General features: G+C 42.7%; 1 protein-coding gene across 1 annotated transcript; it reads left to right on the forward strand.

The window, feature by feature from the left end:
- The first annotated feature begins 1,497 nt into the window (after window positions 1-1,497).
- SERPINB12 (serpin family B member 12) lies at window positions 1,498-14,792 on the forward strand. The gene is made up of 7 exons (XM_004059507.5): window positions 1,498-1,677; window positions 3,834-3,968; window positions 5,087-5,227; window positions 6,607-6,724; window positions 9,494-9,636; window positions 10,961-11,128; window positions 12,123-14,792. Exons 1-7 carry the CDS (start codon window positions 1,510-1,512, stop codon window positions 12,525-12,527), a joined length of 1,278 nt encoding a protein of 425 aa, XP_004059555.4. The 5' UTR covers window positions 1,498-1,509; the 3' UTR covers window positions 12,528-14,792.
- Window positions 14,793-15,245: the final 453 nt, after the last annotated feature.

Below are 15,245 nucleotides of genomic sequence, written 5' to 3' on the forward strand. Positions count from 1 at the left end.
AATAGATTGGGTGGGGAAGGCAAGATACCTGTTCTTAGGAAGTCACTATCTTACTCTGGTTCTATATTATCTGTAGTTCTACACTGTCAAAGAGGACATTGAACCTGGTGATATGGTTTGGCTCTGTGTCCCTACTCAAATCTCATCACACATTGTGATCCCCATAATCTCCACGTGTTGAGGGAGGGACCTGGTGGGAGGTGATTGGATCATGGAGGAAGTTTTCCCCATGCTGTTCTTGTGATAGTGAGTGAATTCTCATGAGATCTGATGGTTTTATAAGTGTTTGGCAGTTCCTCCTTTTCTCTCTCTCTCTCCTGCCGCCTAATGAAGAAGGTACTTGTTTCTCCTTCTCCTTCCGCCATGATTGTAAGTTTCCTGAGGCTTCCCCAGCCATGCAGAACTGTGAGTCAATTAAAACTCTTTCCTTTATAAATGACACAGTCTCTGGTATTTCTTTGTAGCAGTGTGAAAATGGACTAGTACACCTGGTGACATCAAGACCCCCAGCATCATTCAAGATTTATTGTCTCTTGAACAATATGAATGACCGACTGAAGTGCCTCAAATTCTGTAGTTTGCATGTGGGATGAGTCAAAAGGGGGTGAGAATGTTAACAAGGCACATGACCCATGGGAATTTCCTGGGCATATCCTCAGTCACAGAGCAATGAGGGGAGAGTACAGGCAAAAGGTGTAAGCAGAACCAGCCACAGCCTGTGGAGAAGAATGAGATGGGATGATGTTTGCTTGGCTGCTAACTTGATAATAAGAATGTTAGCCTTTGGCTTCATTTTACATGAATAAAGGGAGTTCCACCACAAAGTGGGTAGGATTATGTCCCCTAAAAATATAGTTTAAGTCCTAATCCTTCTACCTGTGAATATGACCTTGTTTGGAAATAGGGTCTTTGCAGATGTGGTCAAATTAAGATGAGGTTGTACTGGCTTAGGATGGGCTCTAATTTGGTGACTGCTGTCTTTAAAAGAAGAGGGAAATTTGGATACATACATGGACAATAAAGAGAAGAATGTGAAGATGGAGGCAGAGACTTGAGTGATTTGTCTACAAGACAAGGAATGTCAAAGTTTGCTGGCAACCACCAGAAGCTGAGAGAGAGGCATGAAACAGATTTTCCCTGAGAGTCTTGAAATGAACCAAATCTGCTGATATCTTGATTTTGGACGTCTGTCCCCCAGAACCATGGGAGAATAAACTCCTGCTATTTAAACCACTCAGTCTGTGGTAATTTCTTATGGCAGCCCCAGGAAACGAATTCACACTACTAAATGAAAATAGATCTCTGTCTATCAATATCAATATCAACACCAATATTTATATACAGGGATGATAATGACCTTAGTTTTCCAGTTCTTAATAGCATACTGAATAATTGTGCATGATTGTATTTCAGGTATGTAAAATAAAATTGTTTGTTCACTTATTTTCTTCCAATCACCATTTTCTCTTTCTCCTTTTTTTTTGGTTTTAGATCGTTATAAGTTTTACAATGGACTCTCTTGTTACAGCAAACACCAAATTTTGCTTTGATCTTTTTCAAGAGATAAGCAAAGATGATCGTCATAAAAACATATTTTTCTCTCCCCTGAGCCTCTCAGCTGCCCTTGGTATGGTACGCTTGGGCGCTAGAAGTGACAGTGCACATCAGATTGATGAGGTACGTGTCCAGTAGGGTGCTACACAGGGTCCTAAACTCTGGGTCCACACTCAAAGTCAGACGCTAATCCCACTTAGGCAAGCCAAGGGGCTTATTGCACCCTGGGCTTAGTCAGAACCCATCCCTGTCTCTGAGTCTTTATTTGTATTTTCTCCATCTTACTTCCTCTTCGATCCTACCATTCTTAAAGTCTCACTTAAACTTGTACCTTCTTTAGGGTGCTCCTCATCTTCATGTCTGGCAGCTTTTCTCATTCGTCTCTATCTTTATCTCTGTATGCATGTCTGTCACTCTTTTACTCTATGATTGCTAATACCAATATTGCTAGCGATTTTTAGTATGTGTATATGTCTTCTGTCTCACTCATTTCATTAAATAAATATTCATTAAGTACCATATATGGTTCCAGTGGCTAGAGAGCTTGGTGTCCTCCTGGACTCTTTCTCTCTCACTTTATACCACATTTGTTAGAAAATTCTGTTGGCTTTTCTTTTGAAAGATTTCCATAATCCAGGCACTTCTCCCAGTCTCCTTGAGGTCTGAACCACAACCATCTTTTCTCACCTGGATACTGCAGCAACTTCCTGATGGGCTTTCCCGCTCTCACTGGCAATCTATCCTTTGCACAGCAGTCCAAGAGACCCTTTTAAAACCTGAGCCAGATTCTATTTCTCATCTGTTCAAAAACCTGGATTTCTTATTTCACTCATGATAGCAGTTCAAGTCCTTACAATGGCCCACAAGGATCTGGAGATCTGAATCCCAGATAAGCCCTGTGACTCCATCTCTCACTTTCATCCCTTCTCACTGTACCTGTCACACTGGCCTCCTGGCTTCCTTGGGTAAGCCATGCCCATCCTATCTTGGGGCCTTTGCTCTCGGTCCCTTTGCCTGATGGCTCTTTCCCCTGGTAACTGACCTCAGCTCACTTTCTTCTTCAATACTTTGATCACTGTTTATCTCCTATACGGGGCCTACTTTGACCTCCTAATCTAGTGCTGCATCCTGACCTCAAAACCATAAGGGATACTTTTTTTTCATGTGGCATTTTCCACTGTCTAACATACTGCATACAGTAATTAATTACTATGTGTCTTGATTTTTGTATGCTTCCTCCACTAGAATATAATCTCCTAGAGGGCAGAGATTTTTGTCCTAGAACAGTGCTTGGCTTACAGTAGGCACCTAATAAACATTTCTAGAATAAATAAATGAAGGTAATAAGAACAAATCCCCAAATAAACTACAAATTCCCGTGGTTGGCCTTATACTTCCTTGGATGTAGCACATAGTGCGGGGGTTATGCACAAATCAGGCTGTTTCCCCTGAATATGGAGCAGTAGAATTTATGGATTAAGACAGAATGTGTTTCTGGGGTCATTCTGCTTTATTCATCTACTAAGATTTGGTGTATTATTTTCTTATTCCATTAGCAAAACTTAGCTTTAGAGTGTGGTTTGCATCTTGCAGGGCGGAATTCAGATGTTCTTTCTTAGGCAGTTGAGGGCACCTGCTGACCAAATGGGTCTGAGTAGCGCAGGATATGACACCTGTCTCCTACCTTTCTACCAGGCTCTGGATAACTTGTCTTTTGCTGTCCTCACTCCCTTGATTCATGTGAAACTCTAGATCAGCACTGTCTGACACAAACATAATGAGAACCACATAGTAATTTAAAAATTTTTAGTAACTGTATTACAAAAGTAAAAAGAAACAGGTGGGACTAATTTTAATAATAATTTTTTAACCTAGTATATGCAAAATATATCCACATATCATCAATATAAAAATTTTAATGAGCTATTTTATTTATTTTTTTATACTATATTCAAGATCTGGTGTGTATTTTGCACTTACAGTCAATTCAGATTGGGTATCTATGAAATGCTCCATAGCTACATTTAGCTTGTGGATACCTCTATATTCTTTTAGTTTGGTTACATTTATTCATAAATGCTCTCCCAGGGTAGCAGTTGGTTCTTCTCCTCCATTCCACCTCCCAACCCAAGGACAGAAGCACCCACTTTCCTTTAAACTGTTGTTGATTGTTTTGTTTGTGTAATCATTGTCATTGTCTCATTATGAAATGTTTCTGAAGTTATTCAGGCTTCCCTCTGTTCATATTATCTGAAAGACCCCATCCCGTTATCATGCAGGTACTACACTTCAACGAATTTTCCCAGAATGAAAGCAAAGAACCTGACCCTTGTCTGAAAAGCAACAAACAAAAAGTGCTGGCTGACAGCTCTCTGGAGGGGCAGAAAAAAACGACAGAGCCTCTGGATCAGCAGGTGAACCGTCACCGTAGAAAACTCTTGCCTTTCTTTTTTACAAACTGCTTATTCTGGCTGTAGGATATTTGGTGATAGTTGCTTATCCCCAAATATTAGACTCTGGATACCATCAACAGCAATAACCTCATGTGATCTGTGATTCCTGAGTATGGATCTCAGATGTCCTTGGCTATTAGCTAGTTTCCTAAAGAGTAGGATCTGGTATCTTCTGCTTATGATAAAGAAGCCTAGATCATCACTCTGTCCCTCATCTGCTTCTACAGGCCACAGGGCCCCAACATAGAGTATGGTCAAAGATAAAGGTGGTAAGGGGTAGGGTCAGCTGTGGAATTCTTACTGTCTCCCTCTATCTCTGCTTGTTTCATTTCGTGCTGAAATCTGCACTGACAGACAAAACTTTTATTGGTTGCCTCATGCCAGGAGGAGGAAAGATATTCTCCAGGGTATGCGTCCCCCTACCTTAGAAAGTTTAAGAGGAGGGTGGATAGATGATTGTCTTTCTTTCTTTCTTTTCGTCTTTCTTTCTTTCCTTCTTTCTTTCTTTCTTTCTTTCTTTCTTTCTTTCTTTCTTTCTTTCTCTCTCTCTCTCTTTCTTTCTTTCTTTCTTTCTCTCCTTCTCTCCTTCTCTTTTTCTCTCTTTCTTTCTTTCTTTTTCTTTTTTCTGAGATGGAGTTTCATTGTGTTGCCAGGCTGGAGTGCAGTGGCGCAATCTCAGCTCACTTCAACCTCCGCCTCCTGGGTTCAAGCAATTTTCCTGCCTCAGCCTCCAGAGTAGCTGGGATTACAGGCATGAGCCACTGCGCCTGGCCTCTTTGAAATGTAAAGAAAATCAGAGTGTCAGTCTGAAATATAGTGAGCGTTGCTGAGTTCCCCAGATGTATTTTTCCTGGATGATCTTGATATAGATGTGGGAGCCATAATCTTCCACTGGGACCACTTCTCACCCTCCATTCCTCTGTTCTTCCCAGCTCACTTCCCCCAGCATGGTAACAGAGACAACTGACATCTTACTAAGAAGCTCTATCTTGCTTCTGTACAAAACACGCATCTTTTAGCGGTGTTTAGCTCTTCCGATAGACACAGTGAAGGTCACATTTTGTTTCTTCTTTCCTTAGGCTGGGTCCTTAAACAATGAGAGTGGACTGGTCAGCTGCTACTTTGGGCAGCTTCTCTCCAAATTAGACAGGATCAAGACTGATTACACACTGAGTATTGCCAACAGGCTTTATGGAGAGCAGGAATTCCCAATCTGCCAGGTGAGTTGCACACGAATGGTGACTAAAGCTACCATGTAGCATACTATTTAAAAATCAGGGAGTAGCTGGGTTACTCACCTGCCATCTAGAACACAAACCTCTTTGACAGGATGATGCGCTGTGGACCGGTGAGGTGTCCAGGACCTCCCTCTTTCAGTCCCACACTTTTCTTCTCTTCCCAGTGTTCAATGTGAGCAGTTTATGGGGCCCGTTGTGGGTGGAATAGAGTGGGTGGGAAAAGGTTGTGTGAGTAATGGAGGCTTTGGAGCACGTGTGGGCTTGGTAATGGCATCCTCTCCTGGCTGTCTTCCTCAGTCAATGTGCCTGGTTGCTGCACTTCTCTCTCTCCCTTATCCGTTAGGTGCCCCCAAGACATTTCTGTGGAATCTCCTTTTGTGCCAGGGTCAGGCTACCCCCGCACTGCAATTGTGTTCACTATGCTCTTTTGAGAGTGGGGTAGCAGGAGGAGACTGCGTTTTGGCATTTGGAGCTGAAAGGCACAGGACTTGTCTCTGTGGCTAAACAGCTTCGTACCTAGAGCAAGCTGTGTCTCCATCTGGGCTTCAGTTTCCTTTTGAATCACTAGAAGGAGCCATGTGCTAAATAATAAATGTGGGGGATATGACCAATGGCAAAGACGTGACGTGGTTGGTTAACGCAGGACTAGCCAGGGGTTGGGTGGCCTCCTTTGGCCAAAATAAGTGTGTTTCCTTGCAATGAAAGTAAGATTTTTCATGCTGGATTTTTTAAAACTAGCCTTTTGTGAGCTATAAATTCATACATTAAGAAATTCACCTGTTAAAAGTACACAAACCAATGGGTTTGGTATATTACATTACTGATTTTTTAAAATTATAGTAAAATACATATAAAATTTACCATTTTAACCATGTTTATGTGTACATTTCAGTAGCATTACTTACATTCACAATGTTGTGTAACCATCACCTTATCTATTTCTAAAACTTTTTTTTTTCACCACTCTAAATAGAAACTCTGCAACCATTAAGCGGGAGTTTAATTCTTAAAAACAGAAGCATTTTCCAGCCAAGTCTCTCAAGTTACTTGATATTTACCTTGTGATGGCTCCACAGATGGGTTGTTGAAATAAAAGGATATCCAGTAGGAAAGGCTTGTCCCGTTGTAACTGTAGACTGTTCATGAATAATATTCGATATCCTCATTTGTCACTAAAAAAACTGAAATGTCTCTGGCTAGTTTAAGACTGGGAATGGCTAGAAACTGTCAGGCCTGTCCATGCAATGTGAAATGACCAGGCTCATCTTTCTTGGGAGACTTCTCAGGAGAGCCTCACTCCTAACTACGAGCATCACTGCCTGACTTTATTCCATTATTTCCCTTTTATTCCAATGGAACAGGAATACTTAGATGGTGTGATTCAATTTTACCACACGACGATTGAAAGTGTTGATTTCCAAAAAAACCCTGAAAAATCCAGACAAGAGATTAACTTCTGGGTTGAATGTCAATCCCAAGGTAAGAAAGCCCAAAAGCACGGGAGCTGGTATTAGTTTCCATTTAAAAGAAAATTGGTCTGCCTAGCTTTGCAGACTGCTGGTCTACTGGGGGCCAGAGGTTCACATATGTGGACTGTGTTCAAAGCATGGTTTGCAGAATGAGATACCATCTCACACCAGTCAGAATGACTATTATTAAAAAGTTAAAAAACGACAGATTCTGTCAAGGCTTCAGATAAAGGGGAACACTTATACACTATTGGTGGGAATGTAAATTAGCCATTGTGGAAAGTAGTTTGGAAATTTCTCAGAGTTAAAACAGAGCAGTCATTCGACCCAGCAATCCCATTACTGGGTATATATCCAAAGAAATAGAGATCATTCTACCAAAAAGACATATGCACTCATATGTTCATCACCACACTATTCACAATAGCAAAGACATGGAATTAACCTAAGTGTCCATCAATAGTGGGTTGGATAAAGAAAATGTGGTACATATACACCATGGAATACTACACAGCCATCAAAAAGAATGAAATCATGTCCTTTGCAGTAACATGATGGAAATGGAGGCCATAGTTCTATGAATTAACACAGGAACAGAAAGGCAAACATTGTTCTCACTTATAAGTGGGAGCTAAACATTGAGGACACACGGACATAAATATGGCAAGGAACAATGGACCCTCCAGATACTAACTGGGGGCAGGGAGGGAGAGAGGAATGGGTTGAAAAACTACCTATAGGGTACTATGCCTACTGTCTGTGAGCAACATGCCATGTAACAAACCTGCACATGTACTCCCTGTATCTAAAATAAAAGTTGAAATTAAAAACAAAACAAAACGAAAAAGCATGGTCTGAACAGCATCAAACAGTTAAACTGCTTAGATATTGCTGTTATTTATTATTGCAGTTTTGGTCTCTGGTCTTGCTGGCTCTGGGCGGGAAAGGAGGACACCAGCCTCGTTAGTGCTGATCTTCTAGGTGGGGCTTAGAGAATGCTCCCTTCTACCGGTGCCTGTGTGAATTTGAAAAACAGAATAAACTCTTCCCTCCAGGACCAAAGTTAGGGACCTGAAGGGTCAGGTCAGGCTGCTGGACATAGACTAGGCCCCTTTTTGATCATCGTGTGGGGCTGGCAAAAGTGTTCGTGTACAGTGAAAAGTTTGGAGTGCATGAGAGAGCACAGGTAGTGCATTATGTCTCCTGCCTTCAGAGTGAAACCATGACCCCAGGTATTTGCATACAGTTTGAGTGGCTGGAGGCTGGGAAATGATAGTTGACTTATTTTAGGCTGTCCTTGGTACCAGAGCGACACTTTCGGTTCCTCCCTTCCATTTGGTGGCTTTCTCTCCCTGTCTCCTCTTTTTCTCACACTGACTTAGGGATGGGATACCCCTGCCTGCCTTTCCTTGGGAGAAGTCTCTAAATTTCAAAATTATTGCTTTTTCCTTCTTTCATAGGCCACAAAAATGACCATTCTTTCAAGGCTCTACTCAGCTGTCAAAAGGAAAGCAATTCATTAACGAAGCTCATATTAAGGCCTGGATATGTACTTTCCCCTTAGTGAGTTAACTCCTCCAGACTATTTTAAATGTAGATGATGTCAACCTAATCTATTATTATGGGATTTAAGTAGAGCTCTTCTTGAGATGGAAGATCTTTTCTTCTTAAGACATCTGCAAATATTCAAGCAACTGGTGATTTGGTAGTTTGAGTAGGAAAGGGTGTACCCTAAAGATGGGATATTGCCTGCTAGCCTGGGGCTTTTCAAGTGGGGCTTAGGGCTGTGTTATTGCGGAAGGAGCCCCAGAGCTGAGCCCAAAGGTGGAAGGCCTGAGGACCCATTCCCGCCAGTCTTACTGCTTCTTGGCTGTGTGACTTCAGCTCTCCCTGGATGCAATTGATTCTTCTATGAAGAAGGGATAATGATACCTCCTTATCGTGGGATGGATCAATTAATTGATTAAGGTGGGATGGAATGAGAAAGAGCATATAAAAGTATCTATAAAATAGGTTTTATATCATGGTCTAGCACATTTATGTGTATTTTTGTTTACATGTAAGCATATATCTTATGCTATGTTGAGTGCTTGAGACAGGAAGTTTATATTGTAGTTCTTTGTTCTCAAGGGAGCTTATCATATTGTCAGATGACTAACTATATAATTTGAAAGATAAACCATAGTATAAGATGTCTACTGACAAGTTTCAAACACAAGCAATACAGGGAATCAAAGGAGATTCCTTCTGTTACAGTGCTGTGATTGGACCCCCTGCGAGGTGGAGTGAGAGGGTTTCTTCCCTGCCCCATCACCCCCTCGCTTACCTCCAGCCAGGGCTGTGAATTAATCTTCTTGGGTTAGTTCTTGAATGAGACACTCCCTAGTCTTGGGGGTGATAAACTGCATGAAAAAGAATTATCGGCCAGGCACAGTGGCTCATGCCTGTAATCCCACACTTTGGGAGGCCAAGGTGGGCAGATCACCTGAGGTCAGGAGTTCAAGGCCAGCCTGGCCAACATGGCGAAACCCCGTCTCTACTGAAAATAAAAAATTAGCCAGGCATGGTGGCGGGTGCCTGTAATCCCAGCTACTCTGGCGGCTGAGGCAGGAGAATTGCTTGAACCCAGAAGGCAGAGGTTGCAGTGAGCAGGGATCACGCCATTGCACTCCAGCCTGGGAGACAAGAGTGAAACTCTGTCTCAAAAAAAAAAAAATTATCTACACAAATGCTTTTGATACAATTCATACTCAGGATATTCTCTGGGATCTTTTTTTAGGTAAAATAAAGGAACTCTTCAGCAAGGACGCTATTAATGCTGAGACTGTGCTGGTACTGGTGAATGCTGTTTACTTCAAGGCCAAATGGGAAACATATTTTGACCATGAAAACACAGTGGATGCACCTTTCTGTCTAAATGCGGTAGTGTATCAGAACTCATAGTTTTCTAGCTAGCCAACTCATAATTTCCACTAGGAATGATTTGCAATATGTATACTCGAAAAGTTACAGCTTACATTTACAATAAGAACATTTTTCGTTAATAAGAACCAGTACCTGCATTTCATTGAGTATTTTTGTGCCAAGTGCTTCCTGCACTGAGTATTTTTCCATTTGTTATTTCATTTGCTCCCCCAAAGAGCATTATGAGATGGGTGTTATTATGATTTCCACTTAGGATTTGAGACAAAAAATGGAAAGGCTAAGTTAGCCGGATTCATGCATTAGGATTCAATCTGTGAATGTTTGCCCCAGAAACTTGTGTTCTAAGCTAGTAGATTTAGAATGGGAGGAAACAGAAAGGGTTGGGTCCCAGCCACCCACTTGTTGGCCAGCTAGCTTATTACTGGAGATGCATTTTTCTCTCAAGCACCAAATATCCCCATCTGCAGGTTGATGACCCCTCACCCACCACCTTGAGGTTATTATGAGATTTAAGGTGCCTGGGGTTGTGCCGTCCCTCTGAAGGAGCAGGTGTTGTTATTTAATATGGAGATGATTCTCACTTAACGATGTCTGCCCTTGGTGCTGTGGTGGGGTCATCCAGGCCAGCTGGCATGGGGTGGTATGAGGCCAAGAGGCTGGGCTGGGATAGGCCTTACAGTGGGACAGCTGGCAGGGCGTGTTTCTGCTGACTTAACAGTGGAGATGCTTTGATAGTAAGTTTACCAATAGTCACCTTGGGAGCTGAAGAACTGATTAAAATACATGGAAAGGGCCAGGTGAGGTGGCTTACCCAGCATTTTTGGAGGCTGAGGAGGGAGGATAACTTGAGACTAGGAGTTTGAGACTAGCCTGGGCAACACAGGGAGATCCTGTCTCTACAAAAAATAAAAAAATTAGCCAGGTGTGGTGGTCCATGCCTGTGGCCCCAGCTACTCAGGAAGCTGAGGTGGGAGGATTGCTTGAGCCCGGGAGGGTGAGGCTGCAGTGAGCTATGATGGCACCACTGCACTGCAGCCTAGGTGACAGAGCAAGACCCTGTCTCAGAAACAAACAAGCAAACACCTGGCCCCCACCCCTGTCACTCCACAACAAAAAAAAACACGGAAAGATAAAGTGTTGGCAAAGTAAGGGCCACTGATGAGTGGGTAGACTCTTGTAGGCTGGATCCCTGGTGTGGCTCAGGACTTCTCCTGCAGAACCTTCTCATCTTTAGGAACCCCTGTCCTCAGTGAAGCTGGGGCCATATGAATTTGGGAGTTTCCCATAGCCGTCCTGTGACCTCCTACCTTGACTACTACAGAATGAAAACAAGAGTGTGAAGATGATGACGCAAAAAGGCCTCTACAGAATTGGCTTCATAGAGGAGGTGAAGGCACAGATCCTGGAAATGAGGTACACCAAGGGGAAGCTCAGCATGTTCGTGCTGCTGCCATCTCACTCTAAAGATAACCTGAAGGGTCTGGAAGAGGTAAATCTTCATTTCCACATGTCTACAAAATATTTAATGATAGATCTTTAGAGAACAACACTGTCTACTATCTACCATCTCGAGGAAATTCAGTACCTCAGCTGTCAGAGACATCAAGGAATGTGTAAGAATCTGAATTAGATTAGATATTTATTCCTCATTTGTTTAGAATTAAACAACAAATGCCAAAAATATTGGGATTGGAGTTTCTTCTTTAATCTCATAGCTCTCTGCCACTGTTTTAGCAAATCAAGGAATCTGGGTTCTGAGTAACTTGGGAAGTTTTTAAGTTTTTCCTTTTCTCTGAATATCCTGACTTCTGGCCTCTTACTCATACCATTTTTCTATAGCTCAGTTAATTAAAGAATTAACTGAATACTGTTTTGGGGAATATGTACCTTGACAGAAGTGTAGAGAGTGACAACAGAATTGATTGCTTGTGAGGTAGGAATTCATAAAGGCTGGAGAAGCTCAGCTACAGATTGTCCAGGGGGGTAAAGAGATAAAGACAGAAGGAGAGAGAAAGTGAGAGAGGAATACCAGTATAGCAGGTATAGTAGTTACAACATCAATAACAACCATTATTCAGAATTTGCTATGTGCTATCACTGTGTTAAGTACTTTATATACATGATTTTATTAATGCTTGCAAGAACTTAATCATATTATCTCTCTTTTATGGAAGAGGAAATTTAACTTCAGAAAATTAGGGCTTGGCCACAGAACCCAACTAATCGACTGAGCTTTGCTGTGCTTTGAACACTTGTTTCTCAAACACCAGAGCACACTGGAACCTGAGTTGTCCCCTAACTTCTTCTAAAGAGGAAAGATATTTGCTTGAAGTTTTAAATGAAATCAGACTATTCTCTAGCTTAGGGAAAGGCCTTGAAGGTCGTCACTGCCCACTGAAATGGACTCAGGCACCTTGAAACAATTGGGGCATTCTTTGTGGTCCCATAATCTGATGCTAAATATTATTTCCTTCCTCTTGTAGCTTGAAAGGAAAATCACCTATGAAAAAATGGTGGCCTGGAGCAGCTCAGAAAACATGTCAGAAGAATCGGTGGTCCTGTCCTTCCCCCGGTTCACCCTGGAAGACAGCTATGATCTCAATTCCATTTTACAAGACATGGGCATTACGGATATCTTTGATGAAACGAGGGCTGATCTTACTGGAATCTCTCCAAGTCCCAATTTGTACTTGTCAAAAATTATCCACAAAACCTTTGTGGAGGTGGATGAAAACGGCACCCAGGCAGCTGCAGCCACTGGGGCTGTTGTCTCAGAAAGGTCACTACGATCTTGGGTGGAGTTTAATGCCAACCACCCTTTTCTCTTTTTCATTAGACACAACAAAACCCAAACCATTCTCTTTTATGGCAGGGTCTGCTCTCCTTAAAAGGGGAGCAGTGTCTAGTACTTTGGAGCTGGAGGAAAATATCAATACAATCTTCCCCTGGCATAAGATGGGCATTTGAGTTTTCGGTAATATCTAAAGCATCTCCTTCATCCTCCAGCCATCGGCTTGTGCTTATCTTGATCTTTCTGTCACCCTGTAGCTTATTTTCATCTGAGTCTGTTAGTATTGAAGGGCTGTTGTTCTCTACCCTAAACTTTCAAGCATATAAATTCACCCTCTGTGACCTGAAGGTCAACACAATTCAGAACAGTACCTACCTCCTTTTGAAGGAATCCTAAAAGTTCAGGTCATTAGACCATTCCTAAGAGATGGCAAACTCAGAAGCCACTTTAACATGGGCAGCAAGAGAGCATGTTTGACTGGAACGTGTTTGGAAACTCAGCTCTGTTTCTGGAGTAGTTTGATTGGAACGTGTTTGGAAACTCAGCTCTGTTTCTGAGATAGTTATGATTGTGGTCATCACTGGGCGAGATGCCCTGTTTCTTCCTTTGACAGCTACTGTATGGAAGATGTCCTGTGAGGTCTTTTCACCTAGGACAAGGCAGGGCTTGGGTGTATTTAAGTGATAGCTCAAAGATGTGTGACTGCCCCAACCAGCACTCATTTTGCACAGAGCAGGGGAATGATATTTGTCTTGTGATTTTGACACTGACCCGGGAAAGTGGCTAGTGGATTTAGAGGAGGTTTATCTCAGTTTTCCTTATTGAGTCCCCCAACATTATCATCAAACACTTCCCTCTGTCTCTCCTCCCCCTAGCTCCAAGAATTCCCACCTGTGGCTAGTTCCTTTTATGCACCCAGCACAGGCAGGTGTCAAGAGAAGTGCAGCTGGCATTGTGGATGGCTGGCCTCCGTGTGCCCCTCTCTCTGCCTTCTGGCCACGTGGAGGCTGGCCTCCGTGTGCCCCTCTCTCTGCCTTCTGGCCACGTGGACTTTTGTGTCTTCCGAGAGGTCTCATGCCAGGCCACATGGTGACAACAGGCTTGAGCCTGGGCATGGTGTCCACAGCAATGCTTGTTGGCTGGGCATGATGGCTCATGCCTGTAATCCAAGCACTTCTTGGGAGGCCGAGTCAGGTGGATCACTTGAGTCCAGGGGTTCGAGACCAGCCTGGGCAACATATTGAGACCCTGACTCTACAAAAAATACAGAAATTAGCCGGGCGTGGTGGTGTGCACCTGTAGTCCCAGCTACTCGGGAGGCTGAGGTGGGAAGATCACTTGAACCCAGGGGATGGAGGCTGCAGTAAGCTGAGATGGCGCCACTGCACTCCAGCCTGGGTGACAGAGTGAAACCCTGTCTCAAAAAACAAACAAACAAAACCCCAAAAAGCCAAAACAAAACCTGAAACCCTTGTCAAGAAGGCCATTGGGCTCATCTCAAGCTCTAGTCTACTGAAGGCCTGACCTCTGAGTGTTCCTACTCGCGGACCCAGGGCCTCTGTTCTCTGGTGTGGTAATCTGAGTTCCTAATTTCTGTCTTAGCTGAATGTTCTGCCATGACCACTGACACGTCCAACTCACATCTCTTTGGAGTCAGTCTCTTTCCTATCGAGGTGGGTTTCAGGTCTTGCTTGTGGCTCAGTTTCCTTGGCCCGCCTTATGGCTATCCTCCTCCCAGCTGCCACCAGTCGTTCAGTGTGGCCACACAGTTTTTTTGCAGAAGGCAGGTGAACCACACCTGCTCCCATGCTAGCCTCCTCTTCCTTTTCTCACCTACCCCAGTGATTTCTCTGTGCTCTGAGAGACAAGTTCCATGTTCTCCATACAACCTTCTCATTGTTGAAGCTCGCTTACGACCTAAAACAATTTGACATTGGTAACGTGAGGCAGTTTGAGGCAGTGCCCTATCCAGAATGCATGTCCCATGGGTCAAATTAATTTCAGATAACCAAAAACTTCATGTCCCCTGTGGTTCCTTTTGGGGTTGACGTTTTGGGGGCTGTTTCCATGTCTGACTTGGCACCACTGCCAGACACCTAGCTGGAAACCATGACCTATATATAGGCCTGCATTGCCCAGCATTTCTTTTGTTCTTATTCTTTTACTTGGTAAACACATTTTTTTTTTCATTTACATCGGGATTTCTCAGATTTTGAAGCATGAGAGGGAGAATGTATCTATTTACAATAATGAGGAAAATTAAGAATCTTAAATCTTTATGTAAATCAGTAAACATTCTTTACTAACCTTTGATTTATTAAGAAGTTTCTTCTGAATGAATAAAGCACTTTTGTTATTAGTTAAAATATATACGATGTGTTGCCAACTGATTTTTTTAGGGATATAAATTTAACTTCAAACTGTTTCATCCAAAAATATAAAAATACATAATCTATGAAACTAACAATTCATCTCAGTTACACAGGAAAAATACATCTTGCCCCAGTAATAGTTTCTCCCAGCTTTCCATCATAATTACATACGAAGGCATATAAAAAAGATGAAAACTGACAATGCTAAAACCAGAGTGATAGCCAGCTGATCATCAGAATATAGAAGACATTTCTGCCGACTACAAGTTTTTCTTTTTTTTTTGTTTGAGATGTAGTCTTGCACTGTTGCCCAGGCTGGAGTGCAGTGGTGCAATCTTGGTTTACTGCAACCTCTGCCTCCTGGGTTCAAGTGATTCTTAAGCCTCAGCCTGCTGAGTAGGTGGGATTACAGGCGCCTACCACCACGCCCAGCTAATTTTTGT

This window comes from Gorilla gorilla, chromosome 17 (genome assembly GCF_029281585.2).
Source record: "Gorilla gorilla gorilla isolate KB3781 chromosome 17, NHGRI_mGorGor1-v2.1_pri, whole genome shotgun sequence".
Taxonomy (NCBI): domain Eukaryota; kingdom Metazoa; phylum Chordata; class Mammalia; order Primates; family Hominidae; genus Gorilla; species Gorilla gorilla.

Bases quoted from the DNA above. Each gene is read 5' to 3' on its own strand.
- SERPINB12 (XM_004059507.5), top strand. From the start codon at position 1,510: ATGGACTCTCTTGTTACAGCAAACACCAAATTTTGCTTTGATCTTTTT. The intron at 1,678-3,833 runs GTACGTGTCCAG...GTTATCATGCAG, and splicing joins GTGCACATCAGATTGATGAG to GTACTACACTTCAACGAATT. The intron at 9,637-10,960 runs GTAGTGTATCAG...TGACTACTACAG, and splicing joins CACCTTTCTGTCTAAATGCG to AATGAAAACAAGAGTGTGAA.